This window comes from Orcinus orca, chromosome 1 (genome assembly GCF_937001465.1).
Source record: "Orcinus orca chromosome 1, mOrcOrc1.1, whole genome shotgun sequence".
Taxonomy (NCBI): Eukaryota; Metazoa; Chordata; class Mammalia; order Artiodactyla; family Delphinidae; genus Orcinus; species Orcinus orca.
Window position 1 is genome coordinate 34145808 of NC_064559.1, and position 27870 is coordinate 34173677.

The 27870-nt window shown below is 52.2% G+C and overlaps 1 protein-coding gene across 5 annotated transcripts in view; it reads left to right on the forward strand.

The window, feature by feature from the left end:
• SOX13 (SRY-box transcription factor 13) overlaps positions 1-27870 on the forward strand; it is a 45005-nt gene that overhangs the window by 9853 nt on the left and 7282 nt on the right. For 3 of the 5 annotated variants that reach the window (XR_007471150.1, XM_033410429.2, XM_033410431.2), the window contains exons 2-7: positions 23184-23382; positions 24571-24682; positions 24771-24857; positions 26032-26204; positions 26634-26702; positions 27197-27311. Coding sequence is in view for 4 of the 5 variants with exons in the window: in XM_033410429.2 (XP_033266320.1) it covers positions 23185-23382; positions 24571-24682; positions 24771-24857; positions 26032-26204; positions 26634-26702; positions 27197-27311 (754 nt within the window). In the remaining variant the exon portion in view is untranslated. The remainder of the gene's footprint in view (positions 1-23183; positions 23383-24570; positions 24683-24770; positions 24858-26031; positions 26205-26633; positions 26703-27196; positions 27312-27870) is intronic. The other 2 variants (XM_033410430.2, XM_033410432.2) reach the window with 1 other exon arrangement.

Consider the following 27870-nt stretch of genomic DNA (forward strand, 5'->3'; position numbering starts at 1 on the left):
GAGATAGCTTGTCAAGAGCGTGTCAGAGAAAAGAGAAGGTTGTAAGGACAGATGCCCCCCATGTTTTCCAGGGCCCCCACCTGGGTCTCCAAGGGCACATCCAATGGTCCTGTCCCTCACCAAGGACCCTGGGGCATCATGACTTTGCGGGGGAGGGTGATTGGTGGGCACTCAAAGACAGGGTGGCTAGGGGCTCCTGACAGCCTTGTTCGACTGAATTGTGTATGACAGCATGGGGGAGCATGGGTTTTGGGGTGCACTAATAAACATGGGGTGTGCGGGGGCTGCCTGTGGTGTGTGGCCCAAGTGACCCAGGAATTGGAAGCCCAAACCTCTCCCAGGCAGCTGCGGTGGGAGTCGGGGGGCGGGGATGGGGTGCAGGATTGCTAGGGCCAACTGCAAATTAGCCAGGCTGGCGTTAAATGCCTTTGCTGCTTCTCTCCTCCCCTCCTGTCCCTCCCTGCCCTCCCGAAAATCAACAACTGTGTCAACAGCGGGGTAATTGTGCTTGGCCGGCAGCCTCTGGGGCTTCCAGGACCAGGCAGGTGCTGGCAGGGGCTGCCGAGCCCCACGCTGGGAGCAGTCTGGGTCTGGCTGCCAGGGCTGCAGGATAAACAAGGCCTCACACAGGCTGGCTGGGAGGGAGGGAGGCCGCAGGCAGGCAGGAGGGAGAACAGGTGTCTCAGGAGCATTGCAGAAACAAAGGGCCTCTTGTCTCCTCCTCCCCGGCCCCAGGGAGCAGCCCCCTCCCCCCTCTCTCAGGCCCTGCCTCGAGACCAGTGGCCAGGTCAGCCAGGGGGTGCTGGGAATGAGGGAAGGGCAGGTGCTGACCTCCAGACTCCCCTGCATCTTGGTGCTTATTTTTTCTTGCTTGAGGCAGAGGTAAAACCAGTCCTTACGAGGCACTAGCCCTGGAGGCAGGGTACCTGCCTCTGAACAGATCCACTGGCCATGAGGCCTCTGGGGGTCTCAGTTTCCCACCGGAAAGACAGAAAGACCCTCACCACTGCTGGGACACCCAAGGAAGAAATGGATGGGAGACAGGAAAAGGACCTGGAGCTTTTTAGAAGAAAGAAGCAGCAAATGTCAGGAGTGATGGAAGGTGGGGCAAGAAGTAGGGAGACCTGGGCCAAGGGATTCCAGGTGGGATTTGGGGTGGAGTTGGCTGGGGTGCAGCAACACCCTCTTCCCTCCATAGCCCTTAACGAAACAGACCTTTACTGAACACCTGCCATGTGCCAGGCACTGTACTAGGGATGGAGAGGCAAGGAAGAATAGCGTAGTACCCGCACAGACAGACGGACTGGAGCCAGACTGCCTGTATGGTCTTGGGCAGGTAACTTAACCCCCCGTGTCTCAGTTTCCTCATCTGTAACATAGGGGTGATAATAGCCGCTGCCTCATGGGACTGTTATGTAGGTTAAATGTGTGAAGAGATGCCTATTGTATATAGTAAGGGATACATAAGAGAAGGCCGTTATTGTTCCGTTATTGTCCTTGTCCCTGAGAGAGTATCAGGGGCTCAAATCTTGCCAGAGTGAAGGAAGCAGACAGGTAAACAAATAATTGCAGTCCAGTCAAGTGCTAGAGACTAGGGATGTCAAGGGTTCTGCGATGCCCTGGAGGAACAATCAATTCTTCTAGGATTATTAGGGAGTGATTCATAAAGGAGCGGCAACATTTGAACTGGGCTTTGAGTGAGGTATAGGAGTTTTCTGGTCAGGAATGTAGGAAGGGCCTTCCAGGCAGGGGCACCGTGTGAGCTGCAGCCCTGAGGTGTGAAGGCGCCTGTTTGCACCTGCATTAGGGTCTGTGAGCCCGACAGCTGGAGGGTGACTGGGCTGGGCTGCAAAGGGCCTGAGCTGCAGGGGGTTTGGGCTCATCCCTAGTCTGTTCCAGGGTCAGGTGCCAACTTTGGTCGTCACTCGGTATCTTTCTTCCTCCTCCCCACACCAATACATTATGAATCACTCAGTCTAACGCTGGAATATTGTTCAGCTTATAGAGAAGCAGGATGGTTTGGTGAAAACACCATGGGGTCTTAGAGTCAGAAATTTCTGGATTCGAAGCTTTTGTATTTTGAATCTTGATGTTGGGCCATTTACCTAATTTCTTTGAGCTGCATAAATTGGGGTCATGGCTTCTCCCCTCTGGCAGAGTTATGGTTGGGATTGGAGGAAAGTTTCTAGATATATAGCATTTGCCCAGTAAACGGGAGCTGTTAGGGTTACTCCCTGTGTGGTCTTGCCGATGCCATAAACCTTTCTGGGCCTTGGTCTCTATCTGTAAGGGGGAAACAGTGGTCTGTCTACTTCCTTCCACGATTTTCAAACTGGTAATGGGCCAGGCTGCCCATTTCCTGGGTAGATCAGTCAGGCCCAAGACCCAGGACCAAAAGGATCAGCTGGCAGCCTTCCCAGGGAACCAGCTGGTCCTGCTGGACTGAGTGGAGGGAGCTGACCTCCGGTGGTCCAGCCCAGGTGCTGCTCCCTCTGCAGCAGGCAGTGGGGCTCCACATCCTGCCTTTCCCACAGGGGTGAAGCCCTCCAGGGTTCCTCTAACAATTGCTGTGCTGGTATTTGAAGGGCCGATGGGGAGTAGAGGCCAGTGGGCACCAGAGGAGACCAAGGCCCTGGTCTAGACTGTGTGTCCTCAGGCCTGTCGCTTCACCTCTTAGAACCTTGCTTTTCCCATCCGCAACTTGGGGAGGACCATTTGGACCCCTCCTGGGATAAAACAAGAATGCTGTGTTGCTGTGGCAATAGAGTCAGATGAGGACGATGACAGCTACCCTAGTAATTTTGGTTGCAGTTTCAAAATCCAGATGTGGAGTCAGACACTTAGTCACACTCCCTCGTGTGTACCTGGTGGTGCCGTCCACAGTGCGCTTCCCTCCACGCAGCTCATCTCAGGGGTGCCTCCTGAAACCTTGTCAGAGGGCAGAGAGTATCTAGCCCCCCATTTTTTTTTTGCGGTACGCGGGCCTCTCACTGTTGCGGCCTCTCCCGCTGCGGAGCACAGGCTCTGGACGCGCAGACTCAGCGGCCATGGCTCACGGACCCAGCCGCTCTGCGGCATGTGGGATCTTCCCGGACCGGGGCACAAACGCGTGTCCCCTGCATTGGCAGGCAGACTCTCAACCACTGCGCCACCAGGGAAGCCCCTAGCCCCCCATTTTGTGGATGAGGAAATTGAGATTTAGAGACAGGGTGGTGGGGCCTCGTAGTTCCACACTGACTGTGGGTCTGAAGGGATGAGGCTGGTCACGTGACATGTCTGACCACGCAGCAGCACAGGAGGGAACCCACTCCAGGATCCTGCTGCAGGGTCCCCTGGTCTCCTGCCCTGGCATGCTGCCACTGGTTTTGAGGAACTGGTGATGGGACGGGCTAGGGGCATCGAGGAATGCCTGGAGTCCGTTGGGTCTCCTGACAGTTGCAGGGAGCCCATCCCGGGTCCAGATCTGGAAGGGTGTTTGCCTTGGCGAGGCCACCATCCTCCTCTCCTCCCTCATTTGCTACCTTGGCTGTGCCCATCGTGGGCATGACCCCATTTTCTCTTCCTCCTGTGTACTCACGTTTTTCCAGTGGCTTCAGGGTGAGGTGAGGTCAGGGAGAGAAGCTGATTCAGGAAGATGGGGCTGGGACAGTACTTTGGGGTCTCCTGGCCAGGTGATCAGATAGCTTCCTAGGTAGCCCTGGAAACTACCTGAGTAAGACAGAGGCAGAAAGAGCAGCAGTGACACTTGGATTTTTCCAAGGGCCATGTACATGTTTACATATAATTTGCATATAACGAATACACTGAACACAATTTTATAATCTATCCCCAGGCGGATTTGCCTTCTACTATTGTTCTTTTCAAAGATGGCTGCTCCTGGCTTTTTACTCTTGTCTGGCCTCACTTCTATTCTGTTCTCCCCATCCCCCTCACAGAGGGCAGGTGATGGGGGGGGCAAGAAGACACAGACAGAGGGTCAGCTTTAGGTCAGCCCTGCTATTGATCACCCTCCCTGGGGTGAGCACAGAGGGTGGCCCCCGCCACTGAACACACAGGCCTGGCCTCCCTGCCGCTCCCCAGCGGCCCTCTCACCTATGAATGTGGCTCAGGGCACCTTCAAAGGCAGGTGCACAGAGCTTGGCACTTAGCAGGTGCTCAATAAATCTCAGGATAAATCGAGATTAGAGACAGGCAGGAACCTTGGAAAACAAAGACATACCCTGTTCAGGCTCCTTGGTGCCCAGCTTTTGTGCCCGTGAAGGACGAGGTTGATGGGGAGAAGTGAGCCTCTGAGGAGGAGATTTCTCTCCTGACTGTGGCCAAAGGAGGCATTTCTTTCTCTTGGCCTTGCAGGAAATAGTGGTGGGGATGAGAGGAGCAGAAAGAAAGGGCCAGGCCTTCTATTATTTTGTTTTTCAGATCGAGAGTCTGTTAATAGCAATTTATGACGACCAGGTCTGCAGCCAAGCACATTCTGTTCTCCACTGTTGGGGGGAGACTCGCAGGGCCATGGCAAGAGGCTGGACGGGAAAGACAACCAGGTCAACACTTTTATGATCGACCGTTCGGTGCTTGTACCAGGGGCAGCTTTAGCACGGGGCCAGCTTGAGCCCAGTCCTGTGTGGGGATGGCATGGCCTCCCCGTGTGAACCCAAATGGCTTCAGTAAGTGGGGTGAGCTCCCCTCCCACATCATGCTTACTGAGGCTTGGGCTGCAGATTGCTTTCTGTGAAATGGGGTCAGGGCAGTGACTCTCAGAGCAGAGTCACTGTAGAGTTTCTCAAGATGGCCGGGCCTGGGAAGAACCCTACAGAGAAAAGGAGAGCAGCTGTGTGGGAGAAGACCCCAGAAGAGGGGGAGTGGGCAAGATGACCACCCTTGTGGAAAGAATGGTGCACAAGCAAAACAACCCCCTCTCTGCAAAAGAGCTGAGCTGGTGGAATTTAGCTCGGCGGCTGTGAGATCGGGGCAGTAGATAGAGCTCTGCGGGCACCTGGGCTCCGTGTGTGCAGGTTGTTGTGTGGGGTCCCGGAAGACAGTGGAGAGGACAGGCGCAGCCCCCGTGGCGCCCCCTCCACCAGGCTGGCCTCTACGCTTCCCTGGGCTCATCACCAGTCCCCATTCCTGGAAGCAAGCCCCCTTCCTCCATCCACTCCTCCTGTAAGTTGGTTTCATTCTTCCCTTGATTTCCCCTCATCCCCCTCCCAAGTGTTTGGCTTTGACTGGAAGTAGCTACATTAGCCATTCTTCAAGGGGTCAGCGTCCCCCAGGGGGCCAAGGTGCCAAAGGGCAGAGAACTTTGGTCGGTGGAGGGCTTCTCAGGGTTAGGGGCGGTGGTGCCTGATCCCCGGGCCTCTGCTTCATGGCTGGGGGGAGCCCATGCTGCTTCGGGGAGAGCAAACCACTCAAGTGGCTGTTTCTCGCATCCCAACTATGTCCCCAGGCTTGGTGCCGTTGGACGGTTGTTGAAGGGCAGACTCGCTGGAAGGATAAGAAGCTTTTGTGGGACTCTGGAAAGAGCCAGGGCAGAGAATGTAATGCGTTGGGTAGTGGGGGAGAGGGATGTTGGGCAGTGAGAGAATGGGCCTGGTTTCCAGCTGTGAGGATTGGACTATTATCTTATTATTATCTTCACACAGCTGACAGCCACTCAGCCCTGAGACGGGTTCCTTGTCCTCTGTTCTGTGGGTTGACATCCTCTTGCCCGGCCAGCTCAAGGCTCTTGCCAGGAGTTCATGAAAGGATGAGCTCTGAGATTTGATCTGGCATGGATAAGTTCATTAGGTGTGTACGGAGCATGTACTCTGGGCCCAGCACCAGACTCGGGGCTCCATTAGCAACCCCTGTGTCTTGCTAAGACAAATACTAGTAGGGCTCCTCTGTGCCAGGTGCTGTAAGGAACAACGGGGACTAAGCTACCAGCCGAGAGGCTAAGGAGCCCTGCTGCGGTAGAAAGGGGGGCGGGGGGCGTTAGCTTATAGTTCAGTTAGGAAGAGACCTCCAAGGTCAGAGGGAGCCTTGAATGCAGGCCAAGGAGCTAGGACTTTGTTGACAGCGAGGAACCAGAGAGTGTCTCAGAGAACTTTCAGAACGGGTGGCTCACTCATTCAGGCTGAAACTTCTCTCTCATTATTCTGCAACAAACTTCCAACAGAACCCTGTGCTTTTCCTTTCCATTCAAAGACATTTTTGCTGCCGTCAGGTTGTGCTGAACCATCTGGTAATCAGACAACTTCCCTTCCCCTGCAGGGCTGCGGCTTCCCAGGGTGTGAGGCCAAGCCTGGCAGCCTGTGGAGGGGAGGTCCCTTTTCCTGGTCTGCCCTGACCCACACTCACCCCGGCTTTGGTCCCACAGGGGCTCAAGTGAGTGAGTGTGGCCAACTTTCCTGGGATATGCCATTCCTCGATGAATGAGCAAACTTACTTTGTTCAGGATTGATCAATATTAATCTCTGGATGTCTTTTTTGAAGGCGGTGGTTTGATATGTAGTTTTAACAAATAAGGTATTCAGGGATGAGTAAGCTCTACCAATTCCTTATTATGTGAAGGCACTGGGTGGTGGTGGTGGCGGGGAGGAGACCAGACCCTGCCCACAGGGAAGCTGTAATCTGTCTGGGGAGGTGAGACAGGATCATGGGAAATAGCTGCATTGTGGGAACAAGCCCTTTCAGCTGAGTTGGCCCGGGCACCAGGACTGCTGGAGTCATTTCTGTCTCCATGGGCTTGGTTTCGGAGGCTAGGTACAAGGTGGAGTCAGACAGATCCCAGTTTGAGTCCTGGCTCTGCTTCTTCTGAGCTGTGAGATTTCTGGCAAATACTAGAACTTTCTTAGAGCCTAGTTTTTTCACCTACAAAGTGGGAAAAGATTAATACCTACTTCCCAAGGTTAAAAGGATTCAGTGAAGTGATGTATATGTTACAGTGCTTAGTTCGGGGCCTGCAGTATAGGAGACTCCAGTGAGTTGGGAGCTGGTATTAGTATCGCGGCCAGTGTGGTGGTGGCTGTTGGGGCTTGTGCTGGGGTGGGACAGTGCGGCTCTCCTGGGGCCTGTATGGATGTGGGGCAGCTCCTCCCTTGGGTCATGAGCACGACCTCTGTGGATTTGGGAAAGGGGGAGGAGCACTTCTCCAGAGTGTGGCGGGTACAGACTTTGTCGGCTATGACACCTCTCTCAGCCTCCCACTGTATTCTTCCTTCAGATTTGGCACACAAATGTGCTGTGCGACCCTGGCCAAGTTACTTAACTAATCTGTGCTTCAGCTTCCAGAACTGTAAAATTCTGCTGACAGTCGTACCTGGTACTGAGAGGATTAAATAAAAAGGGTTATATGGAAAGTGTTCAGACAGTGTCTGGCACAGGGGGTGTGTCTTATCCAGGCATTTGCTGCTGTAATTATTGCTGTGGTTATTCTGTTACAGGAGTGACCCATGCACTCAAAGAAACAAGGGAATGAGCTGCTGCCCCAAGTGTTCCAGGAGTTTGGAGCAGGGGTGGGGGTGTGGGATGGAGGTGGGCCGGGGCGTGGACCCCAGTGTGTGGACCCCGCTCTGCTGGCGCTGGGGAGCAGCCCAGAAAAGGGGGTGAACTCTATCACACACTAGCTGCAGGCAGGGTGTTGCCAGGTATAGAAGAAATGATATGGCTCACAGTGCACTGCCTTTTGTCCTTTGCCCAGTGTTGTCCCTTAAACTGGTCACTAAGGGGACAGTTCTACACCAAGTAGAATGGATTTTTGCAAAACTGGTGAAATTCACGTATAAGTTGGGATCGCTTGGAAGCATGAAACCACCACATTCACCAAACCCAGCTGCTGGTGAATTTTAATAATTCATAGTAATAGACAGCCTTTAACTAACCTTTGGACTCTGGGCCCTTGGGAGCTGCCTGCAGGAACCTGGCAGGAAGTGGAGGCTGTCCCCCGGCACCCAGCTCCAAAGCCGAGAGGGCTAATTGGGTTGGGAGTGCCTGCGGGGAAGCAGCCTTTTCTCCAAGGTCCTTGTGCTGCGGTTTTGGACTTGGAGTCAGGTGGACGGACCTTCAGTGGGATTTTGCTTCCACCCCTTAGCTTCAGATGCTTCAACTATAAAGTGGGTTTTATTGCTGCCAAAAATACCTGTGAGGCGCTTAGCTTGTTGTGCTCGCTCGAAAAATGGCAGGTGCTGTCATGATCCTTCTGCTGATTTGGGCTGCAGCCTGAGGGTAGAAACCAGGGGCTTAGCAGCACTTATATTTTTGCAACATCAAAGACCTTGGAACCCCACCCCCCCCAGCTTAAAATTTTATCTCTGAGAGAAGAAGTAATAATTCGTCCCATGTGCAAATGGAAAAACTGAGACCTTGCAAGGTTGGGTGGTGTGTCTCAGGCCCCACAGTGAGTTACAGGCGTCCAAATCCCTTATACTTATATGGGGCTTTCTAAACCATCAAGTGTATTAAGTTCTCTGACATTTAGAAAATCACTATGCTGAGGCTCCAAGCAATCTGGTGGGGTGTATTTTTTTTTTTTTTTGGTGGGGTGTATTTTGACTCCCAATTTACAGATAGGAAAACTGAGGCTCAGAGAATTAAGACTTGCCCAGGATTGCACCTTGATTTCGTGGCAGAGGTAGGGCTCAAACTCAGACCTTCTGCCTCCAAATCCAGGGCTCATTTCCACTGTGCATTCAGAATTATCACGTGGGTCTGTGTGATCCTCTCTGCAATAACTTTTCCCCTCCATACCCGTAGATCTGCTAGGTGGATAGTCATGAGCCAGGAGGGAGAGGGTTAAATTCCTTCCTAAGCGAAGGAGCTGGTTTTGAGCTGGGTGCCTCCAGTGACCCCATCATTGACCCTCACCCCCTGGGTCAGGGCGACAGGCTGTGGGGGAAGGGAAGCAGAGCAGCTTTAATGGCCCTGTGCGGGCAGAGGGAGGGCCTAGGGGAGGCAAAAGCAGGGGAGGGGACGCTCATCTCTCTTCTTCTTTGGACAAAGATGGACAGAGATGCCAGTGGCTTTTTTCAGTTTCCATAGAAAATCCCTAAGGTTCTCTTGCAGTAGAAGGCCATCAGCGTGGCCTGAACTCTTAATCAGGCCATGGAGCACAGGCAGCTCTTAGATACTGGAAACGCTGGGATGTGTTCTTGGGTAAGTGGGAACTGGGATAGTTTTTACTGGTAAAGGTACCAGTAATAGAAAACGGAAATATCAAATGAACCTTAGGGGAGGATGGGACTTTGGTCCCAGCCTGTCATTCATTGAAGAGGAAAAGGATGATTCGAGTGGCCCACAGAAACCAGCACCTGTGCAATAAGTGGATGACTCTGCAAACTGGGAAGGCTGCTCCTTTCCCTCCTTCTCTCCCCAGGTGGCCCCACCCCAGTCACCCCCTCTGTTAGCTCAGACCTTCTTCTTTTTTTTTTTTTTTTGCGGTACGCGGGCCTCTCACTGCTGTGGCCTCTCCCGTTGCGGAGCACAGGCTCCGGACGCGCAGGCTCAGCGGCCATGGCTCACGGGCCCAGCCGCTCCGCGGCATGTGGGATCTTCCCGGACCGGGGCATAAACCCGCGTCCCCTGCATCGGCAGGCGGACTCTCAACCACTGCGCCACCAGGGAAGCCCCAGACCTTCTTCTTTAGACTATTTGTTTGGATTATTGTCCCTCTGTCCTCCCCAAATGGACCTCAAGGAGGTCCAGAGCTATAGAGTAACTGCCCAGGGTTGTTCAGCAAGTCGGGAGTGGGGAGGTGGGGAGAGAGCTGTTCTGGAAACCAGGCGTCAGCCCAGTGCTTTCCTTGAAACTGCCACCCTAAGAAGGACAATTGAGGCAAAGATTTCCGGGAAAGCCAAGGAACTGACTTAGAGGAAGTGAGCGAAGTCGCTTCCTCTATCCGCATCTTCCTGCCCCCAGATCCCTTTCCCTCCCTGCTGAGGAATCCTGAATACACCTGTCTCTGCATGGCAGGTAAAAGCCTTTCATTGTTCCTAGAGGTGAGGGAGGCACCGAAAGGAAGGCCTAGCTGGTGGGGCGGGTCTGGCACTGTCTGGCTCTGGCCTTTTTAGACACTTCAATTAGTTACGTTAATTATGGCTTTGTGAGCAAGGGGTTCTCTAAAGGCAGCCAGTCTCCAGCCTGTGCGCTCCCTGACCCCCGGCCGGACATGAGTCCCCAGCCTGTGAGTCTGTGTTATGCTCTCACCTCTGCCTGTCTGCAAGATTAAAGGTGCCATGAAGGTGTAAATTATTAACAGTTTCATGTTCTCCATCTTTTTTTTTGTGGTAGCCTATACGATAATGAAATTTACCACTTTAATCATTTTTAATTGTACAGTTTGGAGGCATTAAGTACATTTACATTGTGCAACTGTCACTACTGTCCATCTCCAGAAGTTTGTGTCATCCCAAACTAAAACTCTGTATCCATTAAACAATAACTCCCCCTTTGCGCCTCTCCCCAGCCCCTAGTAGCCTCTATTTTACTTCGTCTCTATAAATTTAACTGTTAAGTACCTCGTATAAGCAGAATCAAGGAATACTGGTCTTTGGATTATTTCGCTTAGGCTTACTTCACTTAGCGTAATGCGTTCAAGGTTCATCCATATTGTAGCATGTGCCAGAATTTGCTTCCTCCTTTGTTAAGGCTGATAATATCCCGTTGTATATGTTTACCACATTTTATTTTATCCATTCATTCCTCCACAGGCACTTGGGTTGTTTCCACCTTTTGGCTATTGTGAATAATGCTGTATGAGCACGGGTGTGCAACATCCTTCAAGGCCCTGCTTCCCCTCCTTTGGGTAACACCCAGAAGGGGAATTGCTGGATCATATGGTTATTCTATGTTTCAGTTTTTGAGAAACCACCATATTGTTTTCCACAGCAGCTGTATCGTTTCGCATTCCCACCAGCAATGGTCTGCATCCTTGGCAATACTTCTTTTTGCTTTTTCTTTTCTTAAAAACAATACCATCATAATGGGTGTGAAGTGGCATCTCATTGTGGTTCTCCAACTTTTTATGGGGAAGTCAGGCCCCGAGAAATGTTGAGACGTGTCCTCCCCATTGCAGAAGCAGTCAGGCCCTGGGCCCACGCTTCCGGGCCTCTGTCACAGCCTCCATATTCCATCCTGTACTCCTTTTGCTACATACTTGTCCCATCAAGAGGAGGCAGGTGAGGGGAGGGGGTATAAATTAGGAGTTCGGATTAACATATACACACTACAAAATATAAAATAGATAACCAACAAGGACCTACTGTATAGCACAGAGAACTATACTCAATATTTTGTAATAACCTATAAGGGAATATATATATGTATAACTGAATCACTTTGCTATGCACCCGAAACTAACACAACATTGTAAATCAACTATACTTCGATTAAAAATTTAAAAATTAAAAAAAAAAAAAAGAGGCAGGTGAGGTCCTTCTGCTACCTTGCTCTGTCTGCTGTTTGTCAGGGCCCTTTCCTTCCCGTCTGTCATGGGAGCAGAATGGCCCTGGCCCACCAGAAGTACCTGGAGGGTAGATGACCTTGTGGGTGAAGAGGAGGTTTCAGTAGTATGAGATTTAAAGACTTGGATTGTTTTAACTATGGGCATTGGATAAAGTAAATTATGGTACAGCCACTGAAGAGATGGGCAACCATTACAAATGACTTCATGAAGAATTTTCCTTTCTTTCTTTTTTTTCTTTTTCTTGGCTGTGCGGCTTGTGGGATTTTAGTTCCCTGACCAGGGATACAACCTGGGCCCTCGGCAGTGAGAGCGAGGAGTCCTGACCACTGGACCGCCAGGGAATTCCCTAAAGAATTTTAAATAATTTCCATTTTTTAGTAACATGAAAACTTCCCCTGATATACTATTAAGTGTGTGTGTGTGGGGGGGTATAGTACAAAAGCTTGCTTATGAGCTGAATGATGAAAAAGAAAACGACACACAGGAAAAATATTTGATGGAAAGAGGCCAAATTGTTATCAGTTGCCACCTCTGGATTAATGGGAAGTGACTTTAATTTCTTTTTGTCTTCTTTATGTTATTCTAAATTTGCAGATTTTCTACAATGAGTACACATTCCTTTTAGAGTCAGAAAAAAACTGATAAAATAAGATGACTGCAACAATAGTTAGGAACATATGTTGGGGGCGTCTGTGAAGTGCACAGCTCTGCTCGCTGCTGTTGGTGAGAAGCTAAGGGAGAGGGAGCGGAGGTGTTGGGGTAGAGGCCAAGGAAGGATGGCCAGGAAACAAAGAAGAGGTGATAGCTTAGGGAGCTCAGGGACTGAGGCAGCCCTGCGCCCTCCAGTGCTGCCCTGAACTCACTTGGAGGATGCTATGTTAGGACCCTGGCTTTGAGTCATTTGATGTCTGCATGTGGCGTTTGCCTTTGACTTTTCTAACATCAACTGAGCCAGGACCTGCTTGGGTCCCTTGACCCCGCATCATGAGAGCAGCAGACGGCCAGCAGAGGTTGGGGTTGAGGGCCTGGTGATTCAGGCTCCAGGTGATGATTTTCCATGGCTCTTGGGACCTCAAACAAGTGGAAGAGAAGCCAGTGTAATCCAGTGCTTGAAAGAAGGGACTCGACAGCCAGTCTCTGGGTCAGTGTCCTGCTCACTACTCACTGGCAGTAGCTTAGCCTCCTTAAGCCTTTGTGTCCTCATCGGTAAAACAGATAACAGTAACTATTTCACAGGGCTGGGGCAAGTATTAAAAGAGCTAATGCCTGTCCGTACCCTTAGCTTATTGTGTGCCTGATTCCTGATGTCTGGTTGAGAGGTGGATTCTGACGCTAGACGGCCCGGGCTCAGATCACCTCTGCGCCTCAGTTTCTCCATCTGTAAAATGGAGATCATAATATCATCTACCTCAGATGGTTATGGTGAAGATCGATTAAAGTGATTCAAACAGTGCTCAGAAAATGTTAGCTATGATCAGAGGGGTACACACCAGAGTGGCAACCGGTAGTGTGTGTCTGGCATCTGCCAACTCATCTGATTGTCCCAAGAGTCCTATCTCACTGGTTAGTGCCCGTCATTCAGTTGTTAAATACTTTGAATGTCACCATTGTTATTTTATTATTATTACCATTGGGGGCTCCAGATGTCAAGGTCCCTCCCAGAATCATACCATACCCCACCCCTTCGCCAGATCTAGCTCTTTTCTGCCTCAGTTTCCAAAGGGTGCTGGTGCTGGAAGTTGGAGTCCCAGGCAGACTAGGGTGCAGGCTGGCTGCTTTGGGGATTGTTTGATGAGCATTTTAGATGAAATCAAAGACTATGAAACGGTTCTCCTCCCCTTGCTCCCCTGCCCTTTCGAAAAGGAGCCAAAGCCAAGAAAAAACAACCACTCATAAATAAAGGGGACCATGAAAATAACAAAAAGAAAGAAGAAATCTTTTGTGGCAGGCTTGTGTGCCTATGTGGTAGATAATGGGAGAGGAAACATGGCCTTTGCAGAGAAACAGAACGGAACACTTTGTTCACTGGAAGAATGAATGCTGCTTGAGTAAGAGCTGCTCAACTGGGCTTTCCCATGAGTGAGCTTGTCTTGGGGGAGATGGTGGTGATTAGGTTTTCATAAGGCACAGGTGGCATCCCGCGCAGAAACCCTGGGTTGGGGGAAGGGGAGGCTATGGGGGAAGCAGCAGACCTGAGCAGGGTGCCCTAAGGTGAGGCTAATGCGTCCCAGTTCAGCCCACGGGCCCCGCCCGGTTCAACCCATGGGCCTCGGCCATGATGACTGCGGTGCTGCCAGCCACCTTGTTCCTCCATTGTCTGCCCAAGCTGGGGAGCTGGATGCTCAGACCCCTCTGGAAGCCCCCAGACCTCCCCTCAAGGTGTATCTTTTATGGAACCTTAGGGAGGAAAATCCCAGGGAGGAGAAGATGAGGCCAAGTGTATTTGCTGATTAATTGCGTGCTGAACTTCTGGGTCAAGACCGTGTCCTGTCAGCACTTGCCTGGTGGCCTTTCTTGGTGACTGGCATCTATTGACTCCTCTTTCTTGTACCACTTACCCATCTTGATCGCTGTCCCATTTCCCCTGCCCCTGCAGTGGCTGGCTGAGGCAGGAAGAGGGAGAAGTAGGGAAGGAACCAGATACTTTTCCTGAGCCCTCAGGGACCTGAGGATGTGGTGTGAAGGTGCCCACTTTGAGAAGGGGCTGTGGGCTCGCAGATGTGTGGAGGCTGGTATTTGAAATACCTTTAAGAAGGACCTTCACAACGTTCACTGGCTTGGGGCAGAGTGCTCTGGCCGGCAGAAGTTCCCTGGAAGCACAATCATTCATTCATTCAATCATGATAACAACACTCTAAGTGCCAGTCTGCTTTGTGCCAGGCATTGCACTAGTATTTTTTTTTTTTTTTTGTGGTACGCGGGCCTCTCACTGTTGTGGCCTTTCCCGTTGCGGAGCACAGGCTCCGGACGCGCAGGCTCAGCGGCCATGGCTCATGGGCCCAGCCACTGCGCGGCATGTGGGATCTTCCCAGACTGGGGCACGAACCCGTGTCCCCTGCATCGGCAGGCGGACTCTCAACCACTGCGCCACCAGGGAAGCCCTAGTATTTTATATACAATACTTATTAACTCTCCAACAACCACGAGAAGTAGCTATTGTTGGTCCCCTTTGCAGATAAAGAATCTGAGGTGTGTAGAGGTTAAGTCTCAAGTATTCACCGGGCTCCCTCTTGGAGCAAGCGAGGAACTGGCTGACTCTCCACCTCTCAGCCATCACCCCCAGCTCCAGATTACAATGGTTATGCCGGTTACAGCTGTTTAGCACGGCTGTGTTCAGGCACTGGCCTTTGCCTGTTATGTTGTTTACTCCTCACAACCACACTAGTGGGTATATATTACTGATCACATTTGTAAAGAAAGTAGTAGGTTTGGAGAGTTGAGTAAGTCGGCCTGTCCATGCCACTAGTTAGAGGGCTGCTGGGGTTTGAACTGACTGTGCCTGTCTCCAGAGCCTCCGTGTCACCATAGACCCTGAGAGCCTACCTAGTCCACGTGGCTTGGACTTGTCACCAAGCAGAAGCCAAATGCTGCTCGGCCCACACCAGCCCCAACAAAAGGGATGTCTGCAAAGATGAGACTTTGTTCAGCCTGGTGTTCACAGGCCACTCCCACTTGTCCTTTTCCCCCTCTGCAGTCATTCTTCTAGTCTCCACCCTCCTGTCCCCTCCTGGGGTTGGCAGGGGATGGCAGGGGTTAATGGAACAACACTTTACCCTCGAGCTCCGGCTCTGGAGGAGATGAGGGAGCTTGTGAGGGTCTGCAGAACTTCAGTGCCATCGGGAAGGGAAGGCACGGGGGGTTGGTCAGGTAGGCCGTGGCACTGAGGATGTGGGTTTCCTGGGCAAATTCAGGTCCTTTCAGCCTGTCTGCACTAAGCGTGGCCTGGGTGTCTGGCTCAGTGTAGGCACCGGCCGGGGGAGATTTCAGGGTGGTTGGGGACACCGACAGAACACGCAGACAACCTAAGCAGGGTAGTGAAACAGCGCCAAAGAGAGGGGGACCTACAGGGGACAGGTGGAGATGGAAGAAGATGACACTCCCAGTTGTCCTTTGGGTGTGGGTCTTCTGCGTGTTTGGCATGCAGGGGTGGGGGAGGCTTCCCCAAAAGGTGAATGAGAGGGTTCAGTGAGCAAACATGTTTTTTGTTTTTTACAAACATCACATTCAGTCTTCTCAATAATTCTATGAAATAGTTATTATTTGTTCCATTTTAGTGATGGAGAAACTGAAACTTGCCCATAGTCACACAGTAGTATATGGTGGAGCCAGGCTTCAAACACAGGTCTGGGTGACAATAAAACCCAGTTCTTCTAGCCGTATCAGGATGACTCCCCGCAATGCCAGAGGGTCACACACACCTGCCAGCCTCTGGAAAGCCAGGGACATTCAGGGATAGGTGTCTCACTCTGGGTGCTCTGGGGGTAGGGAGGGAAAGACAGCCTCCTTGCTTTAGGTCTCTCTTCGTCTCTCCTTCCCTGAACATATATTCTGTACCAGATTCTCTAAGCTTGTGATTACCTTCTAATCACAAAGTAGGTATTGGAATTTCCATTTTACAATGAAGAAGCTAAGGTTTTCAGAGGTTGAATCTTTCCCCCAAGTTTCCAAAGTGGCCTTGGTTTCTTTCGATTAATTCTTCCTTGGCCATGACTCAAGTCAAAAACAACTAGAATCCTGTAAGCAGCAAAGGCAGTGGCAGATCTATCTTTGCTAGACCGGATCCTGTTATCTGGGGTAGAGGAAGAGCAGCCAGGGCACCAGCCGACAGATGAAAAGACATGGGTTTGGGCATCAGTGAGGCCTGAGTTCAGATGGCTCCACCGGGCCTTGGTTGGGTGGGAAAAATGAGTGGCGAGCTCCTCACCCAGTGCTCTCAGCCACGTGGGTGTTCTGTCACTGCATGCTCTTTGTCGTCCTTTCCCTTTGGTTAATGTTCAGGGCTGTCCCAGAAGGGAGGCCTCTGACAAGGCCAGTCGGCCTCGGCTGCACCACTTCTGCTGTGTGCCTGCTCTGGGCTGGGCACTGCTCGTGTAAAAGGCCAGACACTCCCGAATCCAGGACGTAGGCCTGGACCTGGCCACTGGGAGGTAAGGCCAGGACTGTGGCTGCTTCCTAGCATTGTGGGTGGGCTGCTGATGGGGCTTGGGAGGGGCTGGAGACAGCATCGGGTGCAGGCAGGAGGGCCCCCAGAGAAGGGAATCCTGGAGACACAGTTTACCTCCTAAATTTCACCCAGGCCCGTGGGGCAGGCACTCATCCTGTTGGGAACCTCAGCAGTCCTTCCACGCTGCCCTCTCTGTCTCTTCCTGGACTCTCCAGGAAGAGAAGACTCAGATGGGGCTGTGAATGGGAACGGCACGGCTAGTTTCTCCTCGGCTTCTTCAGCCCTTCATGCCTTGGGCTGGGGTCAGCTCAGTCTTGGGGGCTACCAAGGCTCTGTCTGGAGCTGGGCTTCTGGGCCAGAGGTGCGGGGGAGGCTGCCTTCTCCTGCTGACTGGGAGGACAGGAGCTCTTTGGGGGTTCAGCAAGCCTCAGTCTGGCTGGTCGTAGCCACTTGATCAGCCCAGAAACAGCCCAGGAACGGGGGGTGTTGGCTGTGGCCTCCGCCTGAGCAGGGCTAGACCAGGCTGGGCCACGCCATGGATCTGATACCCCAAGGGCCCACAGAGGCCGGAGAGGGTGAGGGGGCCTCTCAGGAAAGCTTTGTTCCAAGCGTGCAGCCAGCCCAGCTCTCAGCTCTGAGTAAACAGCAGAGATAGGATCGGGCGTAGCCAGGAAGGGTGGCAGGGTGCGGCCTGGGAGAAGAATGGCAGGATGTGGCACCGGGGCACTGTTCTGGGCACCCACGCCTCAGGCTATTGTTAGGGCTGCCTGAGGCTCTCAGCTCTCTGGGGCTTTGAAAGGAAGTGACATTCCCCTGGGACTCAGGCCCTGCCCTTCTCTGCCACATGGTTCTCTCCCTGGCAGTGCCCCTCGGCACCACCTGCTCAGGGTCAGCTTGGGAGTGGGAGTCTCAGTAGAGAGGTTAGGTGTGTGCCCGGTGGAGAAGTGTTGTCATTGGCTCTCCCGGGAGGGTCTGCCTGTCTGTTCAGACTGTCTTCCTGTACCCCTGGGTCTGAGTCACCTGTCATGCTCCGATGACTAGAATTTATCTCTATCTTTATCTGTATCTAGATATTTATGGGGGGGAAGGGCTGTCGTTGTGGAGGGAGAAAGGTCTGAGAGTAAGAAGCCCTTTGATTCCAGTCCAGCTGGGTTGTTGTTGGCTGATTGGAAGAGGAAGTGGCTGGTGATTTGTCTGGGGGAGAAAGGGGCTTGGTGTGTGTGCGCCTGGGGTGGGTGGGGGTCAGAGGAGCTGGGAGAGGGTTGGTTGTGGGGAGGAGAAAAAGGAGATCAGCACCTGTAGTCTGCTTTGTCGCATAAGAACCGTGCTTTGAGCCATTGGCCCTCTGTGGAGGGCAGGCATCTCTCTATGCCTCGTCCTAGGCACTGGATTTGGGGGCCCAGGGCCTCAAAGCCATCAGCTCAGAGACTCAAGACGCTGCGGCATCCAGGTTGAGGCTGGCCAGAGCCCTCTCTCCCTAGGGGCCTTCACCTCCTACAGATGCTCAGGTGAGGTAAGGCCAAGGAGAAGAAGACAGCAGAGGGTCTATGGGTTAGGTTCCCCGGATGGCAGGGAAGGCAGAGCAGGAATACTGTTCCATGTCCCAGCTGGTTGAAGGTCTTCTGACTCTGTATTCCTGAAATAGTACTGCCCAAACAAGCCACGTGAACTTGACCTCTCTGAGCCTCAGTTTTCCCATTTATAAAATATGAGTAAGGCTGGGTGAGAGGGAGGAGATTGGGTACATGGGAGCACTTCCACCTGAGTGAGAGTCCCACTGGAGAGTCCTGTGGGCTTGTGGCCTCTGACCAGGACCTGGGTGGGAACTGGTGGAGCCCAGTAATTCACATCTCCTGTGTACTAAAAGAGTCTTTGACTTCTGGGCGTCTGGGGAGAGGGGAGGATGTGGCTGCTGACCTTAAAACCTCCTGAAAAACCATGTGTATGATTGAAGCATGGAACATGCTTTGTAGGGAAAGGGTAATAAGGGAATTTTTTTTTAAGTCTCTGGACGAGACTTAAGGGAAGACTCCAACAGGGTCTTTAAATTCAAAAGGTGGTGTGGAAAATGTTTCTTACCTGTCCCAAGGTAGGAACAAAAGGAAATGGACTTGCTTTGCTACTGGGAGATTTGGGTCACTCATAGGAAGAACTTAGATGCAAGGAAGATGCAGCTGAGGATAACTGGGTGTGGGAGGTGGAGATGTGGGAAATAAACCACAGAGAGCAACATCTATCTAATAATGATGGTAATAATAGCTGTCACTTACTATGCATTCAGGTCTGCCTTGTGCTGAGCTGCTGAACTGTATTAAATTCTCTGAGTGTTGTACAAGGATTTATTGAGCACCTGTATGTTCCAGGCACTGTGCTGGGGCTACAATGAAGAGCAAAGACAAGGACCTTTCCACAGTGTGAGGTTGGATGAGTTCTCAGGCTACAGGGCGAGTCAGAAATAAAACATGTGAAGGTATCATTACCAACTGTGAAAAGTACTTTGAAGGCCAAGATTCACGGTGCCAAGAGAATGTAAAACAGTCACATCTCATAGGGTCTGGAGTGTTAAATGGAAGGCTCATCCCTTCATACAGGTTTTTGTTTTGTTTTGTTTTTTTTGCGGTACGCGGGCCTCTCACTGTTGCGGCCTCTCCCGTTGCGGAGCACAGGCTCCGGACGCGCAGGCTCAGCGGCCATGGCTCACGGGCCCAGCCGCTCCACTGCTTGTGGGACCTTCCTGGACCAGGGCACGAACCCGCATCCCCTGCATCGGCAGGCGGACTCTCAACCACTGCGCCACCAGGGAAGCCCCATACAGGGGGTTTTTATTCCCATTTCACTGAGGAGGAAACTGGGGTTTAGAGAGGTTATGTCACGTGGCCACCGTTGCACAGCAATTAATTAATCAGAGTTGGGATTCAAATGGACTCAGGTCTATCTGACCCCAGAGACTTTTCTCTCAACCACCTGGCTCTAGGAGCATCCTGGGCTATATGACAACTTAATGGGTGCTCACCCTGTATCATTAAATGTTCATGGACACCTGTGACGTGGATTATTACACCCATTATATGGATTAGGAGATGGAGGCTCAGAGTTAACTTCCCAAGGTCACACAAGTCAGCTGGTGGCAAAGCATGGATTTGAATCCAGACTGTTGAACCCAAAAGCCTGCATGCACTCTGCATCAAGCCTGGGCTGTTGCTTCTCCATAAACCAGTGGGTCCAGAGAGGGGACCAAGGGAGAGCCAGTGCCAGTGCCTGAAGTAGAGCCAGGCGCCTGTGGGAATGAAGGGCCCTTGTCTGGGCTGCTAGCAGGGTCTGGCAGGGTTGTCTGGTGGGTACCACGCCCTGGTGAACAGACTGACACCTCCACGCTACCTTGGCTGGTCACCAGGAGCCGTTTTCTTTGTTACCAGGTGCTGTGCCAGAAGCCAGGGTGAGCTGTTGGGAGCTCCAGGAGGTAGGCTTCCCAAATAAAGATAATCCCAGTACCCAGGTGGAAGTACTCTTGGGGGTTAAGTGTGGGTAGAAAAGGCCATCAAGCTCAAAGGGAGGAGATGTCTTAGTGCAGCACTGCTACAACAGAAATATAATGTGAGCCACTTATATAATTTTTTTAAAGACTTTCTTTTAATGTGGACCAGTTTTAAAACCTTTATTGAATTTGTTGCAATATTGCTTCCGTTTTATGTTTTGGTTTTTTTGGCCACAAGGCATGTGGGATCTTAGCTCCCCAACCAGGGATTGAACCCGCACCCCCTGCACTGGAAGGCAGTCTTTAACCCCTGGACTGCCAGGGAAGTCCTCACATATATACTTTTAATGTTTTCTCGTAGCTACAATAAGAAGTGCAAAAAGAAACAGGTGAAACATTTTAACAATGTATTCTATGTAACCCAACAGTATCCAAAGTGTAATTTCAACGTGTAATCAACAACCAGTTATTAATGAGCTGTTTTACATTGTTTTTGTACTAACCCTTCCAAAGTAGGGATGTAGTTTGTACTTAGCACGTTTGCATTGGGACCGGCCGTGGTACAGGTGCTCAGCAGCCGCGTGGCAAGTGGCCACGGTCCTGAGCATTGCGGTCCTGGAGTTCATTAGGGCAGATCATCGTCTCCTCTGCCTCCGCCTTCAGCTGGGGGGATGCACAGCGGGTCCGCAGCTCTGGGTGGGCGGCTGGCGCTGGGGGCCCAGCCCGGTGTCCGACGCTCCCTTAACTGTGCGCCCTGCGGCTGCCTCCGGGGTCTCTGGGCTGCAGTGGGAAGAAAGGCTTTGAGGTAGGCGCTGGAAGGCCATGAAGTTGGGACCGCCGGGAGGAGAAAGCCCTCAGGACCCCAGTCCCGAGCGAGGAGGCCACCCGGCGGCTTGGCGGGCGCAGTGGCGCGGTGGGTGTGGGCCCGCGGCGCGGAGGCGGCCGGGGATCAGAAGCCCACAGGCCCGCATTGTTCGCCTGTCACACTTCCTTTGGCTTTATTGCCTTTGTCCAACACCCTATTGTCTGGTTTCCTTTTGTCCCCATTTCAGCGCTGCTGTCTTTTATTTTCCAGCCAGCCTGGTTGTTTTCATTTCTTTTGTCTGAAGTTCCTGAGAGGAAGGTTTTATTTTCAGCGGTTTGATTAATTCACAGCTTGAGCCCCGGGTTTGTTTGTTATGTAATTGCTGCCCTCAGCTTCAGGATAATACCACTCCCCGACTTCCCCTCCCCCACGCCCAGCCCCCCTGCTCGGGGCCTGGCTCTGCGCCCCTCCCTGTGCCCGGATGGGCCGAGCGCCTGCTTCCTGGCCGCTCTCCGGGTCCCTGGGTGGTGGGAGGGGACCCAGAGCTGCACCCTAAAGCCTCAGGGTGAGCTGGGCTGGGGTGTCTTCTCCTGGGCTGACGTATGTCTTCTCTGCTCATCCTGCAGTGCCCTGTCCTGAGTCCCACGCCAGCCCCCAGGGCACCCTGCCCTTTGAAAGTGGAGGGAGAGTTTAGTCTCGTCTGATCTGTAGAATGGCATCAAATCAAACACATTATTTCATGTGAAATACTGTACATGTATTGTACACAGTGTATACATCTATTGTACATGGCACGTTGCATCATTCGTTATACATTACAAGAAACATTTTATTATACAGTTGATGTAATATACAAATGTTATACTGCACCTGCAGTTTAAGGGATGTTTTACTATATATAATTTTTGCCTTACACTCCCCTCCTAAAAATTTAATGCCCATGTAAGCAAAGTTTAAAAAATTTTTATTTAACAGTGCTTTTCAAACTAGTATGTTTCAGAATCACCTGGAGGGCTTGTGAAAACAGATCCATACCCTCCTCACCCACAGAATTTCTGATTTGTGGGTGACCCATGACTTTGTCTTTCAAACAAGCCTCCCACGCCCACCCCCCCAGCTATGTTGAGGCTGTTGTCCTTGTGCTGCATTCCACCCAGCAGTGCTTTAACAAAGGCTACTTCGGTGCTTACTAGTACAAAGCATTATTCTAAACACCTTGTAAATATCAATTCATAGCCCTCACACCACCCATTTTACAGATGAGGAAACAGGTGTGGAAAGGTCAAGTAACTTGCCCAAGGTCACTCAGCAGCTAGTGAAGTAGCTGAGGCAAGACCCATGCCTACTTGGAATCTGCTGTGTGTCCCCACCTGTCTTTTCCCGGTCACTTTGGAGGGTGAGCAAGTGAGCTCTGGGCAACTGCTACTCTGACCTTGAGCTTGACATAACCACTGAAAACTACTCCCAGGATCCTGCTCGTCTATGTAGTGATCCCACGCAGTGGGATGTCAGCAACAGGAGGCAGGGGATGCAGTCTCTGCGTATATTACACCAGGGACTGCAGAGGCCCACAGGGGCCAGACTCTAATTGAGAGACTAATATAAGAAAATATTTTTCTGAAAGCTACTCATCTCTCAGCTTACTTCATTCCTCACTTTTGGTAGATAGATACACAGATATAAGAAATTGTTCCAAATAGTTCACTTTTATCTTGCTTCTACTCTAAGGAAAACAAAGAGTAAGTGTATAGGGTAGTTGATACTTGGTTTCCCTTTTGGGGAGTAGGAGGGAGTGGTGGAGAGTAGGGCGAACTGGCCTGTTCATAGAGAGTAACTGCTGCTCAATTCCAGCCAATTGTTGCCACAGACCAACTTCAAGAGAAATTCAAATCCAGAGTTTTATGGGATATCTCTTGATTTTTAAATTTTGGTAACTAATTACAAGTACGTACATACACAAACATACACAGACACGTACTGTATATATGATCTTGGCTTTGTTGGACTCAGAAGGAGCCAGTTGACAATCTCTAGGCTTCTCAGGGAGACCCATCAGCCCACTAGTTCCAGCACTGCAACAGGCAGGGCATACCAAATGTTGGCCCAGTCTTCTCTAGACCTTTCTGTTTAAAAAAAAAAAAAGGTGGGTGGGTGGGGGGGACAAGAATCTTTTCCGGATTGTCACAGTGAGTTCCAAATGGAAGCTTGCCTTTTGCATGAGTGTACCTGTTTGGGGCTGGGGGAACAGTCACTGCCTCGGGGTTCAGGACTCGCCTCCCTCCCTCTGCCCCTCCTCCCTCAGGATGTCCATGAGAAGCCCCGGCTCTGCCCAGCTGGCCCTGGATGACGTTGGCACCATGGTGAACTGTACTGTCAAGTCAGAGGGGAAGAAGGAGCCCTGCCACGAGGCCCCCCAGGGCTTGGCCACCGCAGCTGAACCCCAGCCCGGAGATCCAGCCCGGGCCCCCCAGGATGGCGCTGACCCTCCAGCTCCAGCCCAGGTGCCCAGCACTCTCCTAGGGGCTCCTGGGTCAGTGTCCCCACCCCGCCTCTGTAGCTCCTATGCCTGTGCCCTTCCCCCTAGTGGGTGGAGCAGGCACCCACCAGCCTAGCTGGGCAGAGGGGCAGGCAGAAGCGTTCTCCTCTGGGGCAAGACTTAGCTGGGTGGGTGGGTCAGGCTACCTGTCAGAGCGGGACATGAACTCACTTCTGCCCTCACTCACCTGATATGAACTGCTCACCTGTGTGTGACCAGTCCTTACCCTTGAAGACTAGTTGAGAAATAGGACACACATGCTCCCAGGCTGGCTTAACGATAATCTACTAGCTTTTTCGTATGATTCGAGAAAAGCAGCCTTATTAACCGAACCAGAGTTAAATTGCTATTAAAGACAATGCAGTTCCTCATCCTCAAAATGAAGGAGCTGAACTACATGAGTGGTGAAGATTCTTGCAGCTCTTAAAAATCCCATGATTCCATGCAAGAAATGTAAAAAGGGAATACCAAATCAAAAGCCAAATGAGTGAAAATGAGGAGAGTTTTAGGGCTCTGAGGAGGGATCCAGCCAGGAGGAGTATGTGAAAGGGGGCTAAGGGGTAGGGGTGGTGATCGAGGAAGACTTCCTGGATAAGTAGGGCTTTAAGCTGGGTCTTAAAGAATGGAGAGGACTCAGATGAGAAGAGGAGAGAGGGGACAGTGTCTTAAAGAGGGTGGGGTGGGGGCCTTGAGAGTAACCTGCGGGGCTGGAGTGGTAGGTGCGTACAAGGGAGTAATAATTAATAGCTGGCTTTTGGCCTCTTAAGTCTGCAGTGGCAAACCTCATTCACGTGCATTATCTCCCTTGATCCCAGCAACAATCCTGTGGCAGGGGACATATTAGTATTTCCATTTTCGGAAGACCGAGGTCAGGTTCAGAGAAGTTCAGGGACTCGTGGGCTCAAGCACCTTGTGAATCACTGAGCCCAGGTCTCTTGTCTTTAAACCTTTTGTTCTTTTCACCAAATCTATCCAGCCAAATCTATCCAGAGCAAAGGTTGGGAAGGTGGGAAGGGAGGGCCCTACTGGAGGGTGGGGCTGGGTAGATTCTGGAGTTCCCCTAGGATACACATCCCCGGGGCGCTCAGCCCCCCACACTGCAGTCTGCCCCCATTCCCTTGGGGGTGACAGTGATATTCAGTGTGTCTTACAGGACAGCAGCTCCCTGGAAAGCAATGGGTCCCCAGAACCCAAGAGACCAGGAGGCTCTGAGGCTGCTTCTGGAAGCCAGGAGAAGCTGGACTTCAACCGAAATTTAAAAGAAGGTAAGACGTCGTCTGCCCTAGTTAGGGACGGGGGCCTGGGTGGGGAGGTGTTAGGACAGTTACTCCTTAGCCCTTTGGTATCTTCCAGTCGTGCCGGCCATCGAGAAGCTGCTGTCCAGTGACTGGAAGGAGAGGTTTCTGGGAAGGAGCTGTGTGGAAACCAAAGATGTCAAAGGTGAAGGCCCATATGGGTGGGCAGGGGACAGATGTCTGAACCCCTTTCCCTTCTCCAGGCCTGGCCCTGCAGTCTAGGCCTGTAGGGCAATTTCTGGGGCTCTTGGTGCCCTCACGCCTGGCCTGTGCCACTCTGGCTCCTGCCTGGTCCTAGGGGTCTGCACCATCCCTCACCCGGGGGGGTCCAAGCACTAGGCTTATTCCCATGCAGCAGAGGCCTGGTGGGAATCAAATCCCCTGGGACCCTTGAGACCTTGGGGATGTCTTAGCCACTTCTCAGATCTCACTATAAAATGAGCTGAACGTTCCCTTTCACTGCTGGAAATTAATTCTAGGCCACCAGGACATCACTAAGTGAATTAAAGTGTTGCCTAGGTTCATCAGGGTGATAAGTTTCCCAGTGTGGTTAATCACACTCCCAGAGGAATCTTTAAACCAATGCAGATCCCCAGGTTCCACCCCCGCCTACTGAATGAGAACCCCAGAGGATGGGGGCCTGGGCATCTGTATTTTTCAAAGGCTCCCCGAGTAATTCTGATGCACATGGTCTGCATCCTGGCACTTAGGAGTAACTGCTGCATCTGACATGAACTGGATTAGAGACAAGGAAGCACTGACATTGCTAGCTGAGGACCGTGTGCCAGATCCAGGACTAAGCTTTACATTCAATACCCTTAACCCTCCCAGCAACCCTGTGAAGTGTCGATCGTTGTGCTCATTTATATATTCAAAAAACGAAAGTGCAGAGAAGTTGGTAGCTTGTCCAGCAGCTCCCAGGAGGGATGAGTTAAAAGGGGAATTTGAACCCAGATCTGTCTTGCTCCAAAGCCTAAGCGTGTCACTCTGGGCCCTCCAGTGGGTTAGTTATCCACCCTGACCCAGTGGCACTGGGCACTTGAGGACATCCCAGAGGTGGGCCAGGGCTGAGATGCCCCACCGTCAGCATTTCCAGGGCCTGGAATCGGTGAGTGATGGTGGGGACCTTCTAGAGCAGCTAGTTGTCAGGTGACAAGATGAGGAGGCCCCTCCAGGGCAAGGACTGTATCTCAGTCATCTCTGTGGTCCAGCCCCTGACGGGGGCCTGGGGCAGAGTGATTGCTCAGTGTCGTACGGATGGACCGGTAACAGATGAACAAACAAAAGTTCTCAATGGTGGTTGCTTCACTGTGGAGCAGGGACCCAGGAGAGCCTGGCAGAGAAGGAGCTCCAGCTGCTGGTCATGATCCATCAGCTGTCCACCCTGCGGGACCAGCTCCTGACGGCCCACTCCGAGCAGAAGAACATGGCTGCTATGCTCTTTGAGAAGCAGCAGCAGCAGATGGAGCTGGCCCGGCAGCAGCAGGAGCAGGTAGGCCCTGCTTGGTGTCTGGCTTTCTTTCCAGGGATGGGGGTCTGGTCCAGGGCCTAGAGCGGAGCATGGTGGGGGCAGGCGGGGAGGGGGCCGTGGGCAGGGGCTGGGCATTCCCACCTCTGGCGGTTCATCAGCCCTTGTGAGGGGACAGGGCGTGGAGCGGCGCTGCGGGGCTCTGAGTAAAAGCAGCTGGCGGCTTCCTGCCTAGCCTCCATCTTTGGTCTCTGAGGAAGGGGTGAGCTCTCCCCAAAAGGAGAATAAATCCTGAGGGTTGGCTGTTCGGCTTCTTGCCCTGTCCAGCTGTCCTCCATGTCCTTGCGCTAGGCACGGGAGGCAGGGTGTGGATGGGGCCGCAAAGGCTTGTGGGAGGTGGGATCCTGGGGCCTAAGGTGCGTGTTCCCATCACCTACTCTTTCCTTCTGCCAGATCGCCAAGCAGCAGCAACAGCTGATTCAGCAGCAGCATAAGATCAACCTCCTTCAGCAGCAGATCCAGGTAAAAAGAGGGGAGGGCTGGGTGCTGGGATCCAGGTAAAGAGGGGGGAGGGCTGGGTGCTGGGATCCAGGTAAAGATGGGGGAGGGCTGGGTGCTGGGATCCAGGTAAAGCCGGGGGGAGGGCTGGGCTCTGGGGGAGCAGGGGCTTGAGGGGTTGACACCAGTGTGGAGAGGTACTGGAGACAGGGAAAGGCAGGGAGTGTGGACTAAGCAGAACCACTCAGGCATGACCCTAAGGAGGGCGGCTCCTCCCCTGTTTTTGTCCCCTATTTCAAGGGCAGGGCCCAGAGTATCTTCCTCCCAGCTGGGACCTGAGGGCAGGAAGACAGAGGCCCACAAAGGGGACATAGGGTCAGATGGATCCTTTTGAAAACTGTCCCTGCCCCAGGCCTGTGTCTCTCATCCCCAGGTCCACCCTCTGTGTCCAGGGATGACCACAGCTGGGTAGCTGGTTGGGCCCCCCAGGGACTCACACAGGGTTTCTTTGCCCTCAGCAGATCAACATGCCTTACGTCATGATTCCAGCCTTCCCCCCAAGCCACCAACCTCTGCCTGTCACCCCCGACTCCCAGCTGGCTTTGCCCATTCAGCCCATTCCCTGCAAGCCAGGTGAGTGTGGGAGGGGAGGGTTGACCTGAGGTCAGGGAAGGAGCCCAGGAACCACTCTCATCCATTAATGTGCAGTGTGGCCTTTCTGGGCCTCACTTTGGGAACTGTCTAGTCAAAGAATAATCCCTTCTTTCTGAATTTCACTGGGAGAATGAAAACAAATAGCACACTGAAAACCATAAAGTGCTTTCCAGACATAAGAGGATGTTGCCTATCTAGGTCTAGCCCCCCAGTTCTGTGGGACATTTCCTGTACCAGAATATTAATGTTTTGAATGTTGACTGAGATTTATCCATCTCCCAAATTCATGCTGTTGCTCTGCCCTGACAGTGGCATTGCTGCCTTCTGCCCTGTCACTGAGGCTCAGTGACCACAGATAGAGCAGCAACAAGCGTCAGGTGCTGACTGGTTGTTGGGCAGCCACAAGGGTGATAAAATGTGGACTTTGAGCTCAAGGAATTTACGGTCTGGGGAGGGAGACAGAAGGATACCAGCAGCCGGGGAATCTGGGAAGGCTTCTTAAGGAGGTGGTGCTCGCTTGGGTGCTGGGGGAGTAGAC